General features: G+C 41.5%; 1 protein-coding gene and 10 non-coding genes across 12 annotated transcripts; all 11 read left to right on the forward strand.

The window, feature by feature from the left end:
* The first annotated feature begins 346 nt into the window (after window positions 1-346).
* map3k8 (mitogen-activated protein kinase kinase kinase 8) lies at window positions 347-10208 on the forward strand. Of its 2 annotated transcripts, XM_023326757.1 has the most exons (8): window positions 347-942; window positions 1439-1807; window positions 1895-2065; window positions 4189-4450; window positions 5203-5309; window positions 6219-6371; window positions 8033-8279; window positions 8367-10208. In XM_023326757.1, exons 2-8 carry the CDS (start codon window positions 1466-1468, stop codon window positions 8489-8491), a joined length of 1407 nt encoding a protein of 468 aa, XP_023182525.1. In that variant the 5' UTR covers window positions 347-942; window positions 1439-1465; the 3' UTR covers window positions 8492-10208. The 2 variants fall into 2 exon arrangements, with proteins under 2 accessions (XP_023182525.1, XP_005814052.1); XM_005813995.2 differs by lacking the exon at window positions 347-942 and having other exon boundaries at window positions 1273-1807.
* A 3581-nt stretch (window positions 10209-13789) lies between these two features.
* trnag-gcc lies at window positions 13790-13861 on the forward strand. The gene has a single exon. It is a non-coding gene; the product is annotated as a tRNA-Gly (tRNA).
* Window positions 13862-14663: 802 nt separating this feature from the next.
* trnag-gcc lies at window positions 14664-14735 on the forward strand. The gene has a single exon. It is a non-coding gene; the product is annotated as a tRNA-Gly (tRNA).
* Window positions 14736-14838: 103 nt separating this feature from the next.
* trnag-ucc lies at window positions 14839-14910 on the forward strand. Its single transcript has one exon. It is a non-coding gene; the product is annotated as a tRNA-Gly (tRNA).
* Window positions 14911-15542: 632 nt separating this feature from the next.
* On the forward strand, window positions 15543-15614 carry trnag-ucc. Its single transcript has one exon. It is a non-coding gene; the product is annotated as a tRNA-Gly (tRNA).
* A 102-nt stretch (window positions 15615-15716) lies between these two features.
* On the forward strand, window positions 15717-15788 carry trnag-ucc. The gene has a single exon. It is a non-coding gene; the product is annotated as a tRNA-Gly (tRNA).
* Window positions 15789-16250: 462 nt separating this feature from the next.
* trnag-ucc lies at window positions 16251-16322 on the forward strand. The gene has a single exon. It is a non-coding gene; the product is annotated as a tRNA-Gly (tRNA).
* Window positions 16323-16598: 276 nt separating this feature from the next.
* trnag-ucc lies at window positions 16599-16670 on the forward strand. Its single transcript has one exon. It is a non-coding gene; the product is annotated as a tRNA-Gly (tRNA).
* Window positions 16671-16783: 113 nt separating this feature from the next.
* On the forward strand, window positions 16784-16855 carry trnag-gcc. The gene has a single exon. It is a non-coding gene; the product is annotated as a tRNA-Gly (tRNA).
* Window positions 16856-16962: 107 nt separating this feature from the next.
* On the forward strand, window positions 16963-17034 carry trnag-gcc. The gene has a single exon. It is a non-coding gene; the product is annotated as a tRNA-Gly (tRNA).
* A 647-nt stretch (window positions 17035-17681) lies between these two features.
* trnag-ucc lies at window positions 17682-17753 on the forward strand. Its single transcript has one exon. It is a non-coding gene; the product is annotated as a tRNA-Gly (tRNA).
* Window positions 17754-17847: the final 94 nt, after the last annotated feature.

A 17847-nucleotide genomic window follows, 5' to 3' on the forward strand; every position in this document is an offset into this window, starting at 1 on the left:
CTGTTGAATGCTCAAATAAAAAGATGGATATAGTTAGTTTGTTTAATGCTGAAGTTTATAACATTACAGCTTGAAAAGAACGAAACAAGTATGGCTTATTTGAAGGGACCTCAAGGATAAAGCCTCTTATCGCTAACACCTCTTATATTAGCAAATATATATAAGGTTGTTTTAAGTAAATAATTATTAAATAGAACATTTGGCAGATATTTAGAATTCATTACAGGAAAACCATCTACCAGTAGAGCCAGTACTTTTTCAAATCTTTATTCAAGACTCATTGTCATCTCCTATATCTTGCTGAAAAATTACTTTTAAATTAGTTTTGTTTTATTTCAAATGTGCTGCGATATTTTCACTAGTGACTAGACAAAAACACTGGATAAAACTTTGTGTTTTTGCAACGTGTATATAATACTGTCTGAGTACAGCATCTACATTTCTTTTTATTTGCGTGGGACTTCGTTCCTTGAAGACTGTCCAAGACATTAGACAACTGTATTGCAGTCGAAGTAAGGTTAATGCTGCTGTTTCTACCATTTCTGCGACTCTTCGACCAAAGACTAATTTATTTCCCCACTTCTTTCACATCTTCACCCTCGATGCCCACAAATGCGGAGGACTCCCTGCCTTCTCCTCCCTCTCGTATTTCTTGACGTAAAAGGTCGCTGCCCAAAAAGAAATCGTCCGAGCAAAAAGAAAAAAAAGAAAAAAAAAACTTTTGACTTTCCATCTCTAAATACCAAAGAAAAAGCAAACCAAAACCTACAAAGAGAAAGTATCCTCCCACCCGGCGTCATCTCCTACGTGCAGTCGGCTTATAACTTCCTTTGTTTTCTTCCTTTAGAAGTCAGCAGTCAGACTCTGATCACGCGTCAGGATCCGCCAGACGTCGGAGGCGCAGCAGCGACGCTGATGATGAGCTCCTGTTACACATTTTAGGTAAGTTGTTGCATGTCTTGATTTAGTTATCTTGATGACATATATTCTTTTTTCATATCCGGTGTTGTATGCCAAGTCTGAAGGAGATTTATTGTTAATGTGTTACAATTTCTACATCCAATTCTTCACCTGTTTGGTCTCTTAGGCGGTGGTTTTCTCTTTTTCTTTCCTTCTTCCTTTCTTTCTAAGGATTCATTCTTTGTGTTTCTGTAGAAAGCAGGTGTTTATCTTTAGTTCGCTGTAAATCGGTCAAACTCCGTCCCACCCCTCCCTAATGACTCCCTGCCAGTCTGTAAACGGAGGGCTGACCTTCGCTGGAGTTTCCCAGCTTTTCTCTGAAACTGCTCTCTTGCCTTGGAAACTCTCCCTGTTGCTCCTCCCCGCTGCGCGCCTCAGTCAGGCTCTGTCCGAGCATGAGTGTTGGTGTCGGTGCACGTTCTGCAGGCCAGACCGAAGAGAGCCAGAAAACCAATGACCTCCTGATGTCTGATTTCAGGTCGCGAGGGAAGAGACAAGCGCCACGATGGATTACAAATATGACACCGGACTGGAACTGCTGTTGGCTCACATGAACGTAGAGGACATCATCAACGCAGCAGAGACGCTCTATCAGCTCGAGGAAGAGGAGGAAGAAGCGGGCTTGTCGTTTGATGAAGAGGGGCTTTCCCAGGAGGAGATGGACGAGAACGAGGAGATCGGGGACGGAGTGGGTCCCGGGAAGGAGCAGAAGGACTACGCCAACGGACTTGGGGGTGTCCGCTACGGGACGGTGCAAGACATCCTGTCCTTCGTGAACCTCCTGTCCAACATGCAGGCTGCGGCTCTGCAGCACCTGCCCGAGGAGATGGGAGTCCTGCTGAACAAGGTGAGGCTCGCTGCGTTCGCCCGCAGGTCTTTTGCTGACGTTTAGTGTTTCCTTTCAGAAGTTTAACTTTGTTTTCATGCTGTGCAGAAGGACATGGCTGTAAAGAAAGGCCGCTATCAGATCAACCTGGACGTTCTCCTGTTTCCATGGAAGTTGACCTACAAGAATCCAGGCTGTGGTCTCGTGCCCAAGGGCTCCTTTGGGAAAGTTCACTTGGCTCAGGACATTACGACCAGGAAGAGGATGGCCTGTAAACTGGTGAGTGCTCGCTGGAATTCGACCTGCGCCTGATTTCTTGTAACTCTCTCTCTCTGAGTGCCAAATATTTCCTCAGCCCGAGTGAAGTGCAGCTTGCACAGAGACCAGTCATGTGTGCACAACTCAGCTACGGTTTCCTTTGAATTGAAAGAGGAAGAGAGCACGGCGCTCTTTTGAAAGCATACGAAAAGGGCAAAGTGCTGTAGCAAGACTGGACATTCAACATAACTTCCCACATCAGCCCTTGTTGTCTTTTCTTCTTCTTTTTCTTCAACAATTTCAGTGAAAATGGCACAATTTCCACAAGACATCTTGTGATCTTTATATGGGTGCAACGATACCTACGTGCGTCTGTGGCGCTGTGGTTGTGGAGGGGGCGTTGTTTACGCTTTGGTGCATGGAAAATATTGACAAATGAGGAAGGAGCAGTTTCCTACCTTCAGTTTTATCAGAATTTCATGTTGACTCTGCACGCTGCTGTGAATACGCTGGGAAAACTTCCTGGAGCCAGTTCCTGGGGATATCTGAGTCATAACATGGAGGTCATAAAAATGCTGTCATAATTAAATGCACTTTGCTAATAACATTATGCAATGTTGCAATGTAGTTGTTGTTTTTTTTCTTCTTGTGCTTAGGGGAAACTATCAAGGCAATCATGCATGTACACCAGAACAGCTGCAATTCTCTATTTTATGAACGCATGACATCGACTTTAACTGTATTCCAGTTATAAGTTGGATTGGATTTGTCATTTTTTTCTGCTAGTTAACCAAGATAATTACTATTAGCAACATAAGGTGACCGCAGTATTTCATGGCATTTTCTCCACTTAAACACATTATCAATGCATTCAATACTTAAGGTTGTGTAATAATATGATGACTTGCAATCGACTTAATGAAAATATAAGTGATCACACTGGCACTATTCCCGTCTTCAAATTGTCCAGTCGTTCCAAAATATAACGCAGCACAGGTTGTTTAGCTGCAGTTCGTCTTAGCAGGAATTGCATAAATATTAGCTGTATTCCATATTTAAATAGAATAGGTTTCAAGTTATGTTTTAAAGTCACAAAATAAAAAGTGATGTGTAATGGAGGAAGAAGGAAAATAGTGGAAAAAGCACCAAGTGTCCTATAGGTGTGTCACCCACTTTGGACTGTGTTGTGTTGGTAGAGAACCTTTGGCTTTCGAATCATTTTTAGTTCAGGAGTCGTTCTGGGAGATTCATTTGAATCGAAACTGGGAAACTCAAATGGAATGTGTCATTAACAGTTGTTGTTCATCGCTAAGCTAAATTATCTGGCCTGGCTTAGCTTCCTTCCAAGTTATTTAGAGATGTTAAATAACAGGTTGGGGAAGCAGCCACTTTTCTCTGTTTGGTATGAAGGCTGAAGGACTGCAGCTTCAATCTTTATACCAAGACTGAAGCTGCCAGTCTTGATATAAAGATTGTGGCTTTGCAGCTAGCGCTAGCTTTGTTACTAAACTAACTCAAAATAAGAAAAGCTGTAGGTAAACCAGAATCTCTGACTAGCTTAAACTGAACACACACATGCATACATGCACATGCACAAACATATTAGCTTCTCCTCTAAATGCTTGTGCTCTGCTATGCTAATCAGTGTTATTGACCTAGTTTCCGACAACATACTGAATTTCCTATTTTGTTGATTTTTTTTAAAGAAACCCAACAAAGTACTACTTGTAAAAGCTTTTTAAAATGCTGCTATTAATCTATAATAATTTCAAATTTTAAATTGTGTCATAAAGTCACAGTTTTCCCTCAAGTTTTAAACATTTAAAATGTTTATATTAGTTCAAAAGTTGTCAGTTATATCTCAACATACATGATACTTTAAGTGTTTTAGGAACATAATGTCTTTATATCGTCTTTATATTCGACAGTTCAGCAGTCCGTGTTTGCGTATTTAAATACATTTGGCTAATAACCTTGCTCTTACTTTCTTACTTGACGATCTCTTCTCCTAGCATTTCATGTTTTTGCAAGTTTGCATGTCAATTTATTTACCAAAAGCCTTGTGCTTCTATCCCTTAAATTGAGCAAACACATCCACTCCTGCTATTGATTTTAACTTCGCGTTCAACCTTCCTCCCCCACAGATCCCCATTGAGAACTTCAAAGCAGCCGATGTGGAGTTCCAGGCCCGATTCCGCCATGAGAACATCGCGGAGCTGTACGGCGCCGTGCTCTGGGACCAGACCGTCCACCTGTTCATGGAGGCCGGGGAAGGCGGCTCGGTCCTGGAGAAGCTGGACAGCTGCGGGCCCATGAGGGAGTTCGAGATCATCTGGGTGGCCAAGCAGGTCCTGCGTGGGCTAGAGTACCTGCACTCGCACAAAGTCATCCACCACGACATCAAACGTAAGAGACACAGGAAGCGAATGCTTTGCTCTTGACGCCTGTTGGTAGACGTCCTGAGCTTGCCAAGGCCGATCTGCTCAGGAAATGACCAAGCAGCGTTGTAACAATATCCTTGTTTCGCTTTGCAGCGAAGCCGCAGATGAGTATAGTTCATGTAACTGAGAAGGAAAAGTGACACATTTAAGACAACCAGAAAGCAAATCTTCAAATGCTGCCGGGTGAGACTGACAAAAATCCGATGTTCACCATCAATGCCCAGAATGTAGAGCGTAAAGAAGAAATATGACGAAAGGTAGCCACCCAGTACAGCTGGGATCAAAGGATTTCACTCACAAACCTGTCAGCCTCATGTCTTAAAGAATCCCAGTGTGGAAATTCCAACCTCCTTCTCAGGCAGAGCTAGCGTCCAGAAAAAGGACTAAAGGTCTACGATAACAGCAGCCTGTCCCTCTGGTTTGTCTCTGTAGTATGCGACACTTTCCTGCTAATGATCAAACCCCAAGTCATTTTCCCTCAAGGAGTGTTTTGCTGGCAAGAATTAGCTTTACCAGAACCATTCACTTCACTTCCTTGTCCACATGCCTTTAACACACCCGACGTCCTTCTCATTTCAAATCAGCACAAAGCGCATTCCAAAGCCTCTAGGTTGGAATGTGTTGGCTTTTTCTGCAGAAATTCCGAAATTACTAAAAAAAAGAAAAGCCTGTCCCCGATTTGCAACGTCTCTGAATCATTGCATTCTCCTTTCTCAGCCAGCAACATCGTTCTGATGTCGGACAAGGCCGTGCTGGTGGACTTTGGTCTGACGGTGCAGATGACAGAGGATATGTACACCCCCCGAGACCTCAGAGGAACAGAGGTAAGAAAAAACAAAAACAAAACCCTGACGCAACCTTACAGGATGCAAGCGCAAGCTTCTTTCGAACACAGCCTCTTTCTGTTGCTGCTTCCTCGAATCAAACTTGATGAGTGTTTACTAGAAAAGTCAGCAGGCGTCTTGTTTCTGACTCAGGCTCGATTCCCACCCTCACACAAGTTTTTGACTAATTCGTCAATAAACCTGTCTGCACTTGTTTGTCCTTTTGTGACGCTCTTCTAAAGATCGAGCTCAACGGCCGGCAAGCTTTACAGCACGGCCACCGCCGCACTCGCTGACCTCACCGCTGCTAATAGCAGTTTTGTGTCTGCCCAGGACACTCTCGCTTTGATCTGCAGGAGGTTTTGGGAAGAGTCCGAGGGATTTCTCAAACGCCCGTCTCTCCCGACAACATACGCTCCCTGCTTTTCAGATGTTTGAGCCTGTTTGTGTGTCCCATCTGCACGCCGAGCCTCTCGCAGCTTGGCTTGCGGAAAGTCCCAGGGCAGACACCCAACGAGAGAGAGAGAGAGAGAGAGAGAGCCTGGTGATTATGGCGAGATGCTCAGACACACATTAACACGGGAGAGCAAGCTGGAATTTCCAGCAGAGAAAAACAAAGATGAACTCAGCTGCTGTGTTTGCTTTTCACTCGAAGGCCAATAAACATTTGGCACTGAACATACCTTGACACACAAACACATACACACAGAGCGTGGGCCTAAAGGTTAGCTTGTTTATCACAGAAAGCCCCTTCTTGTGTAAGAGGACACTTCCTGTTTGCTACTTCTCTGATAGTCAGAATTCAACAGATGATCACTAAAAGTGGAACAACTTTCACTTCTTGTTCTGTCGTTTTGGGTCTGCAGCCCACATGTAGCATTTATGTGGTTTCACGTTCTTTTCAAACAGATGTATATGAGTCCAGAACTGGTTCTGTGTCGAGGACATAACACCAAGACGGACATCTACAGCCTGGGCACCACCATAATCCATATGCAGACTGCTAGTCCTCCCTGGGTCAGGCGCTACCCGCGCACCGCCTACCCGTCCTACCTTTACATTGTGAGTACTCTTGCTTATTTCATTTGTTTTCCTCATTTTTGTCATGTAATCACAGACGAGCACAAAGTAAGTCTCAAACAAAAGGGTTTGGAGAAAATTCACAGTACAGTGGCACGGGGATTTGCAAGGAGCAAGCACATCTGGAGCAGAAATCCATATATCCACTGGGGCGACTGTGACTCAGTGGGCAGAGGCGTCAACTTGCAATCGGAAGGTTGTAGGGTTTATTCCAGCTTCCTGCTGGTTAAGTTGACCCCAAGTTGCATCTGTGAGAGCAAACGGGTTAATATAACTGTACTGTGAGTACACAGTTTTGTGTACTCACAATGACTGGAAAAAGCACTATATGAGATGAGTCCATTTACCATTTAATCTGGCATAGCGTCAGCTACATCCAAAGTGCATGCAGGGGTCCTTCAACCCATGTCTCAAGGGCCAGAGTGCTGCACCTTTTGGATGTGTTCCTGATCCAACACACCGGAATCAAATTACCTCATTATTTGACTCGGGTGTGTGGAAGCAGAGACGCATCTGAAAGTTGCAGGACACCGGACCTCGAGGCCTGCTCTATCGATTGAACACTTTAAATACTGAGGAAGCAACTTTATTAGCAAGCCAACATGTGTTTGGCTTGTGGCCTTTATCAGGATCCTTACAAAACACCAAAACAGTTTGTGCTTAAATAAAACCAGTTACTGGTGACATGAATAGTGGAGTGATAGGCAGCTGCTGCACCATCCGACAGTTAAATCATTTGCAAGAAGATGCTTTGCTGATGCATCAGTCGAGATTGACAGAGTTCAGTACTGGGTTGCGTCTGTGCTAGCATAACGAGAGTTTTTTGATATGATTCCAGGAAAATCCAGGCAGGTATTCGTCATGCTTAGCGATGAAGGCTTTTATTTCCAGAATCAGCAGATTCTCATTTAGCCCCACATTTTTAGAACTGTTCTGGACTTAGACATTTTGTCAAACACAACAGTCCAATCCTAACCCTACTGTAACAATATCATGCTTGTCTCAGTACTTTGGCCTAGTTATTATGCTCATCGGCCTCATTGTCTGGTTTACAGGCTAAAACTGACCTGTTTTTGTTTCAGGCTAAATTCTTGTGTCTAGACCACCAAAATGCCAGACATGTAGCTGCCAAACACAGTTCATCCAATGTTGATTACTGAGAACAATTTTTTTTTGCTATCATTGCATTTGTCAATATTGGAGAAGCGAGATAAAGTCAAGCTCGGCGATGAAACTCGCCTGGCAGACATCACTTGCTGCGTTTAGAAGCCTGACGTCAGTTTCCGTGACTTATTTCACACTAGATTGTGAGGAGATAAGATGAGTTTGACCTATTGCACACTTAGTGAGTCAACGTCACTTCTGCTTCTTTGCGTCTCTACTTCTTCCATTACATGGTTCTGCTTGTTAAATGGTTACCTTTTTTTATATATATACATATATATATTCAAACAGTTACTCACTTCCCCATGAAACCCGTCATGGAGCATTGGTTACCTCTGCAGTCTCAGCCCGTTGTTCTGTTTTTAACTTGTCAGACAAATTGCTTTGTTTGCTGGCGGAGATCTTTTGGAACATTTTCACACTGTTTGGTCTGGCTGCGGTTTAATGAGACGTGTCCTGTGTTCGGTGTGTGCCGACAGATCCACAAGCAGGCCCCGCCTCTGGAGGACATACCGGAGGACTGCAGCGCGGCCATGCGCTCCTTCCTGGGCCGAGCCCTGGAGAGGAACCCCGCCCTGCGGAGCTCCGCGTCCGAGCTGCTGAAGGACGACGCCCTGAACCCCCCCAGGGAGGACCAGCCGCGCTGCTGGAGCCTCGACTCGGCCTTGGAGGAGGCCACCCACTTGTTGCTACGGCAGCCCAGCCAGCACCACGACACCACGCAGGGTAGGCCCTTTGGAAGTGCGCTCGAAACTGTCGTGTTATCAGAGACGCGACTGGATTTTAACACGTGCTCGCCTTTCTCCTCTCCAGAATCGTCTCTGTACTCCGAAGACTCTGGCCACCTAAGGAGGAAGGGTTCGCTGTACATTGACCTGGGGGCTTTGTCAGGGTACGGCAAACTGGTGACAGGGCCGCCTACTTCTGAGTACGGCTAACGTTTTACCTCCAAGAGACTGCTGTTACCAGAAGCCGAGCTGTGGTTACAGCCGGCCGCCCATCTGCTTTAAACCTTTGAGTCGTAACTCAAAGTGAGCTGCAGGCAGCGTGACTCATGAGTAAAATGGAAGAGACATGGCACCCAGGTTCAGCAGACTCTGTAAATTAGGTGGAAGCAGATGTTGTGACATTTTTTTTTGTTGTTTTTTTTTTTACACTCGCAGCCTTTAAGCCTCACGTTTAAACCATAAAGAGACGTGAAAGAACAGAAGCACATCGGCTTGAAGTCTCGCATCTACTAGTGGGTGGAATTATCTTTCCATAGACTGTCATTATGCTTCTATGGGGGAGTTCAGTTGACCGATGCTGCAACAGTGACTGTTTTTTTGGGGGGGGGTTTTAGCAAGAGCTTCCTATATCCTTTACAGCTAAAGTGGGTAAATATATGTTTTATTTACATATTCTCATTAATCCATTATTTTTATGTACTCATCAGGAACAATTCTGACTTCCTGAATTCATTTTTTTAAGCTCATGTTGGAATCCTATTCCCTTGACCCTTTTTTGAGACTATTTTATTCTCCATCAAAAACACTTTCCTTTGACAGGTTGCTTAGAATGGGGTTATTTGTTGTAAGTAGCTCTTTAACGAGGATCCCGACCAAAACAAAAGCTGCGAAGCGGCTTTAAAAACAAAGCAATTCTTTGATAGAAGACAACCGAAAATGTCTGAAAGACTTTTCCTGAAAAGTCTGGTTTATACCAAAAGACAACAAGCTGTGTTTCCATTCCAAATGTGCACAGAGCTCTGTCAATATTCCGCTGATGTCACAAAAAACGCAATTTAGCAATTGCAGTATTTTGATTAAATAAGAAACGTAATTTGAAAAACATGCAAATGAGTTTGTTGAAAACTCCTCCTACCTCTTCCTGTCATCTTCTTCATGGTTTCTGCCAGTAGTAACATCCTGTTGTCGACCATGTGATTGTGATGCACAGAAAAAGGGGTTTCCATTGTGATTCTTTGCAAAATAGACCAATTTTGATATGGCCAAAAAAACAACTAATCCTAATTTTTTATCGGAAAAAGAGTTTTTTTCTAAATTGACGTTTTGAATTTCTTTTCAAAAGGTCAAGTCTCGCCTTATTATGAATAGAAACGCAGCTACCGAGGCGCGGCCCGAGGCTTTCCTCAGGCAAACAAGCAGTACAGAGACTGCTGAAGAGGCGTTGAGAAAAGCGAAGGGTTATTTATTATTTACTTTTCTTTTATTGTCTCTGTGGTCGGAACCTCGGCACAGCTTCTCACCGGCTCAACAGACTCACATCGTCAAGGCACGGACCGTGCAAACCGAAGACGATCGGCTGTGGTGACGTAACGTCGGCTTTTGCGAGTTAAAGCTCTAGGCTTACGGCGTTTTAAGCTCTCCGCCGGTCGTTTTCGGAGGCTCCGAAAACTGCCTGCAGAATCGTGACTTCAGCAAGACTCTGCAATGCAAAAAAAAAAAAAAAAAAAAAAAGGTGTGCAGCTGGTGTGAAGCTGGCCTGGAAGAGATGACAGTTTATCTCTTGGAATGTAAGCTATATGTTTACGTATGTGTGAATTACACAGGCATGTACTGAATCATTCTGTAGTTCGATTCTGGACTTCCTCTTGTTGATTCCTATGGAATATTTATACCAACCTCTCTGCCCCTCCACTGGTCGTATGCAAAACAGCTTCTGAAGAATGCATATGTGATTTGTGTTGTGCACATCTTGTTGGACAATGTTTGCTATACCCACTTTTTTAGGTATTAATCATAGAAATTACCCGGTGTTTGCAATGTGTTTATTTTGTATGTTGTAAATACAATAAAACAAGTTAACAAAAATTTTAAAAAATCCAGTGTCACTGTATTAGTCATCACTAAGTTGAACAACAAATGAGTCATTTTTTTCAGATCGTGTCGCATCCATCAATCTAAAATATTCTAATAAGTTTTAGGACGCTGTGAGTTGATCTATTCCAGTGGTTCTCAAACTTTTTTCAGTGATGTACCCCCTTAAAAATATAATTTTAGTCAAGTACCCCCTGACATGGGCAAAACATTTTTGGAATAAAAAAGAGGTACAGTGCTGTAAATACCCTGTAAATACTGAATATAAAATTCAGTGTATGAACACACATTTATATTTTATCGCACTTTTTACAAAATAATTTTTCCCAAGACTTATTATGAGGAGCCTAAAGATATTTTGAAAAGCTTCACGTACCCCCTGCAGTACCTCCACGTACCCCCAGGGGTACGCGTACCCCCATTTGAGAACCACTGATCTATTCTATATGTAGAAGGAGTTGCAACGAATATATAACGAGTTTATATTTGTCACATTACCACCAGATTATTCAGTTCGAATGTGGAAATACTTTATTGAGCCCAAAGGGAAAATAAATGCTGTAACTCAAATTATTCAGTCTTGAAAGACATTTGGGTTCTGATAGTTGTAGCAGTCCGTATTACAGCAGCTGCATTGTCAATAACTTTCTTGATTAGTGCAAGACAAACAAAAAGTAGCACGTGCGCAGTGAAGTGAAAGTGAATTTATGTATGGTTTTTGGAAATAAAAATCAGAGAAAATGGAGATTTCGTTTGTCCATACTTTGCAAAATAGCTCAATTTCTGCCTTTACGTTCAAGGCTGATGTCCTGGTTGAAATCTGTGACGAGATCGATCTCCTCCACCTGCTCAATGAGCTACTGCTGCCGTCTGAAAAAATTCAGAAACAACCAATCAGCGGCCAGGAGGCGGGTCTTAGCTAGATCACTCAAACTCATATACTCACTGCTAAGTGCGCTAATGGTGGCAGAAACAACTTCTCTTTACAGGAAAACGTTTATCCGCCGTCACCTGTGGCTATGCTTTCAACAAATATCTAAAAAATTATATATATATATATATATATATATATATATATATATATATATATATATATATGTGACATAGGCTATTCTTTTAGGAAGGTATATATATTAAAAACATCTTGAAAACAATATAATCTACACCTTCCAACCAACTTCTCTTATCCAAGAACCTCAATCTACAGCATAAAGCCAAACTACTGGCTGTAATCAAACAGTGACGTCGGACCACTTTTTTCAGTAACAAATATTCTAACGCGTTGCTATTTCAAATCCAGTAGAGTTTTGAAAGATATATATATATAACTAAGCAAAAACCACATATTTTAGCAGTCAGAAATATTATGTTTTAAATTTTTCGATAATTAAAGTTGTACCAGCTAACTTTATGCCAAACCATCAAGCCAGATGTTCAACCCTCATGTGTTATTTTTAGTCCAGCACTAAGAAAACAGATATGTTTATACAAATAAATACATAAATAATTAACAAAAATGTCAACCTTGAATCATTCAACAGTGTGTTTCAATTGGATCTGTCGTCATGAAAATTATTGTGATTTATATGACATACATGTGATATACATGTGTGTAAGTCACACATATGCATGTGTTTTGCATCATATTCATATATTGATTGTTTATTTGCAATAAGCCAGGGGTGTCCAAAGAGCGGTGTGGGGGCCATTTGCGACCATCAGAACAATTTTGGACGGCCCTTTGTCAGTGACTCGTTTCTGTAGGATAATTGTAAAGAGCTTTGGTAATTAATTCCCCACACCTCTGAACAATATGTTAAATATGGTAAAAATGCCATAAGCGAGTTATTTTCCCTTTCTTTTATTCTGGCTTGAAAACTACATTCTCTGGTAATTTGGTAGAAATGCAATAAGACCAAGATGGGAAGAATGTGTGCAGTTTTCCTGAAATCCCCCAAATATCAAGTAGATTATAGTCATAGTCAAAGTATGAATAATGTTTTACCAAACATTACTTAGCTTACGTTGCTTTGTCTGCGACCATATTTAGTCATGGCCAATATCAGCTAGTGATTTTACATCAGGGAAACCCAGAACGTGAAATATGGAAAAGGGTTTTCTCGTATCTGCATTGTGGGCCTACACTTCCTCTTTCTAAATTCATCAAGAGCGTGGGCGGGGAACTCACAGCTGATTCTCCTGCCGGGGTGAAAGGCTGCTAGCAGCTGTAGCCTCCCGCTGAGCGCTGCAGTCAAGTTCTGCCACCTTCTGGTCACAGGCGGGTACTACTTCAGTGATAAATCTCACAGGCTCCTTTCAACATGTTAAAAAGCAATGTGTACATGTTGTTCTGACATTCTATTCTATAACACTTACACTGTTTTTAACGAGTCATCCTGTAAGAAGCCAAATAGAGAATTATATGGTGTATAGCAGAGGCTAACTGCAGTTAAAAATTACATGAGCTAATATACCATGAGATATATGAGTGTAAATATCCTATTCAATAGTGTATCACAAAAATGTTAAAAACATAATTATTAAATTCACCACAAAGTAATTAAATGAATCTTGGAATTTTGAAATACGGTAAATCAATAATTAAATGTTCTGTGAAATAATTGAAGCTATCAATTCAAACAATGTATTTAAAACTAACTTTATAAAAATGTCCTTTTAAAGAAACCTTCCATGTAGTCTTCATGTTTTTACTCATTTTACACAGAAAATTTACATTCATGTACTGTATATACATTAGGGAAGATGGAGGTATAGTGGTCAGCACAGCGGCCTAGCAAGAAGTTGATCTGGTTCGATTCCCAGTCATCGCAGAATATTTGAGGAATAATAAAGGAAAGATATTTCTGGATACATATTTTTGGACTATATAAGGTTTGGTTATCACAATGGTGGTAGTGGTCAGTATAACAGTTAACCCGGGTTCAAGTCCTGGAAATCTCATAATTTTCCTGGTATAATGAAAGATATACTGTATACATGTTGTCAAATTTTGCTCTAATTCTGTTTATACTGCGGAAACGTTTTGCACAAATTCAAAGTTTACAGTTGAAATGGTGGTATAGTGGTCAGTATGGCTGCATTCCCAGCAAATGACCCGGGTTCGATTCCCGGCCATCACAGAGGTTTCTCTATATAATAAAGGAAGGACGTATGTGTTGTTGTTTTGTCCTCTAAATCTGGTAACACTGTGGAAAATTTTCTCATAATTTTTACTTGTTACAGCGATGGTGGTATAGTGGTCAGCATAGCTGCCTTCCAAGCAGTTGACCCGGGTTCAATTCCTGGCAATCGCAGAACTTTTTCTAATAAAGGAAGGATGTATACAGTATCTTGTCTGCTTTTCCTCTAAATTAGGTAATACTGTAGAAAATTTTCTCACAGTTTTAACTTATTACAGCGATGGTGGTATAGTGGTCAGCATAGCTGCTTGCCAAGCAGTTGACCTGGGTTCGATTCCCGGCCATCGCAGAACTTTCTCCACTTTATAAAGGAAGGATGTATATGTTGTCTATTTTTCCTCAAAATCTGGTAATACTGTAAAAAGTTTCTCATAACTTTGACCTGTTACAGCGATGGTGGTATAGTGGTCAGCATAGCTGCTTGCCAAGCAGTTGACCGGGTTCAATTCCCGGCCATCGCAGAACTTCTCTAATACAGGAACGATGTATACAGTATGTTTTCTATTTTTCCTCTAAATCTGGTAATACTGTGGAAAAGTTTCTCATAATTTAGACTTTGGCTTCTTACAGCGATGGTGGTATGGTGGTAAGCATAGCTGCCTTCCAAGCAGTTGACCCGGGTTCGATTCCTGGCCATCGCAGAACTTTCTCTATAGAATAAAGTAAGGATGTATATGTTGTCTATTTATGTTCAAAAACTGGTAATAGTGTGGAAAATTTTCTCATAATTTTAAATTCTTACAGCGATGGTGGTATAGTGATCAGCATAGCTGCCTTCCAAGCAGTTGACCCGGGTTCGATTCCCGGCCATCGCAGAACATTCTCTATAGAATAAAGGAAGGATGTATATGTTGTCTATTTATGTTCAAAAACTGGTAATACTGTGGAAAATGTTCTCATAATTTTAACTTATTACAGCGATGGTGGTATAGTGGTCAGCATAGCTGCTTGCCAAACAGTTGACCCGGGTTCAATTCCCGACCATCGCAGAACTTTCTCTATTTTGTAAAGGATGGATGTATATGTTGTCTATTTTTCCTCTAAATCTGGTAATACTGTGGAAAAGTTTCTCATTTTTTTGACCTGTTACAGCGATGGTGGTATAGTGGTCAGCATAGCTGCTAGCCAAGCAGTTGACCCGGGTTCGATTCCCGGCCATCGCAGAACTTTCTCTAATACAGGAACTATGTACACAGTATGTTGTCTATTTTTTCTCTAAATCTGGTAATACTGTGGAAAATTGTCTCATAGTTTTAACTTCTTACAGTGATGGTGGTATAGTGGTCAGCATAGCTGCCTTCCAAGCAGTTGACCCGGGTTCGATTCCCGGCCATCGCAGAACTTTCTCTATAGAATAAAGGAAGGATGTATATGTTGTCTATTTATGTTCAAAAACTGGTAATAGTGTGGAAAATGTTCTCATAATTTTAACTTATTACAGCGATGGTGGTATAGTGGTCAGCATAGCTGCTTGCCAAGCAGTTGACCCGGGTTCAATTCCTGGCCATCGCAGAACTTTCTCTATTTTGTAAAGGATGGATGTATATGTTGTCTATTTTTCCTCTAAATCTGGTAATACTGTGGAAAAGTTTCTCATAATTTTGACCTGTTACAGCGATGGTGGTATAGTGGTCAGCATAGCTGCTAGCACAGCAGTTGACCCGGGTTCGATTCCCGGCCATCGCAGAACTTTCTCTAATACAGGAACTATGTATACAGTATGTTGTCTATTTTTTCTCTAAATCTGGTAATACTGTGGAAAATTGTCTCATAATTTAGACTTCAGCTTCTTACAGCGATGGTGGTATAGTGGTCAGCATAACTGCCTTCCAAGCAGTTGACCCGTGTTCGATTCCTGGCCATCGCAGAACTTTCTCTAATACAGGAACGATGTACGCATTGAGTTGTCTATTTTTCCTCTAAATCTGGTAATACTGTGGAAAATTGTCTCATAGTTGTAACTTCTTACAGCGATGGTGGTATAGTGGTCAGCATAGCTGCCTTCCAAGCAGTTGACCCGGGTTCGATTCCCGGCCATTGCAGAACGTTCTCCACTTTATAAAGGAAGGATGTATATGTTGTCTATTTTTCCTCTAAATCTGGTAATATTGTGGAAAATTTTCTCATGATTTTGAGTTATTACAGCGATGGTGGTTTAGTGGTCAGCATAGCTGCCTTCCAAGCAGTTGACCCGGGTTCGATTCCCGGCCGTCGCAGAACTTTCTCTATTTTATAAAGGAAGGATGTATTCAGTATATTTTCTATTTTTCCTCTAAATCTGGTAATACTGTGGAAAAGTTTCTCATAATTTAGACTTTAGCTTCTTACAGCGATGGTGGTATAGTGGTCAGCATAGCTACTTGCCAAGCAGTTGACCCGGGTTCGATTCCCGGCCATCGAAGAACTTTCTCTATAGAATAAAGTAAGGATGTATATGTTGTCTATTTATGTTCAAAAACTGGTAATAGTGTGGAAAATTGTCTCATAATTTTAACTTATTACAGCGATGGTGGTTTAGTGGTCAGCATAGCTGCCTTCCAAGCAGTTGACCCGTGATCGATTCCCGGCCATCGCAGAACTTTCTCTAATACAGGAACGATGTACGCATTGAGTTGTCTATTTTTCCTCTAAATCTGGTAATATTGTGGAAAATTTTCTCATAATTTTAAGTTATTACAGCGATGGTGGTATAGTGGTCAGCATAGCTGCCTTCCAAGCAGTTGACCCGGGTTCGATTCCCGGCCATTGCAGAACGTTCTCCACTTTATAAAGGAAGGATGTATATGTTGTCTATTTTTCCTCTAAATCTGGTAATATTGTGGAAAATTTTCTCATGATTTTGAGTTATTACAGCGATGGTGGTTTAGTGGTCAGCATAGCTGCCTTCCAAGCATTTGACCCGGGTTCGATTCCCGGCCGTCGCAGAACTTTCTCTATTTTATAAAGGAAGGATGTAAATGTTGTCTATTTATGTTCAAAAACTGGTAATAGTGTGGAAAATTTTCTCATAATTTTAAGTTATTACAGCGATGGTGGTTTAGTGGTCAGCATAGCTGCCTTCCAAGCAGTTGACCCGGGTTCGATTCCCGGCCGTCGCAGAACTTTCTCTATTTTATAAAGGAAGGATGTATACAGTATATTTTCTATTTTTCCTCTAAATCTGGTAATACTGTGGAAAAGTTTCTCATAATTTAGACTTTAGCTTCTTACAGCGATGTTGGTATAGTGGTCAGCATAGCTGCTTGCCAAGCAGTTGACCCGGGTTCGATTCCCGGCCATCGCAGAACTTTCTCCATTTTATAAAGGAAGGACGTATACAGTATGTTTTCTATTTTTCCTCTAAATCTGGTAATAGTGTGGAAAATTGTCTCATAATTTTAACTTATTACAGCGATGGTGGTTTAGTGGTCAGCATAGCTGCTTGCCAAGCAGTTGACCCGGGTTCGATTCCCGGCCATCGCAGAACTTAATCCATTTTATAAAGGAAGGACGTATACAGTATGTTTTCTATTTTTCCTCTAAATCTGGTAATACTGTGGAAAAGTTTCTCATAATTTAGACTTCAGCTTCTTACAGCGATGGTGGTATAGTGGTCAGCATAGCTGCCTTCCAAGCAGTTGACCCGTGATCGATTCCCGGCCATCGCAGAACTTTCTCTAATACAGGAACGATGTACGCATTGAGTTGTCTATTTTTCCTCTAAATCTGGTAATATTGTGGAAAATTTTCTCATAATTTTAAGTTATTACAGCGATGGTGGTATAGTGGTCAGCATAGCTGCATTCCAAGCAGTTGACCCGGGTTCGATTCCCGGCCATCGCAGAACTTTCTCCATTTTATAAAGGAAGGACGTATACAGTATGTTTTCTATTCTTCCTCTAAATCTGGTAATACTGTGGAAAAGTTTCTCATAATTTAGACTTCAGCTTCTTACAGCGATGGTGGTATAGTGGTCAGCATAGCTGCCTTCCAAGCATTTGACCCGGGTTCGATTCCCGGCCGTCGCAGAACTTTCTCTATTTTATAAAGGAAGGATGTAAATGTTGTCTATTTATGTTCAAAAACTGGTAATAGTGTGGAAAATTTTCTCATAATTTTAAGTTATTACAGCGATGGTGGTTTAGTGGTCAGCATAGCTGCCTTCCAAGCAGTTGACCCGGGTTCGATTCCCGGCCGTCGCAGAACTTTCTCTATTTTATAAAGGAAGGATGTATACAGTATATTTTCTATTTTTCCTCTAAATCTGGTAATACTGTGGAAAAGTTTCTCATAATT

This window comes from Xiphophorus maculatus, chromosome 21 (genome assembly GCF_002775205.1).
Source record: "Xiphophorus maculatus strain JP 163 A chromosome 21, X_maculatus-5.0-male, whole genome shotgun sequence".
Classification (NCBI taxonomy): Eukaryota; Metazoa; Chordata; class Actinopteri; order Cyprinodontiformes; family Poeciliidae; genus Xiphophorus; species Xiphophorus maculatus.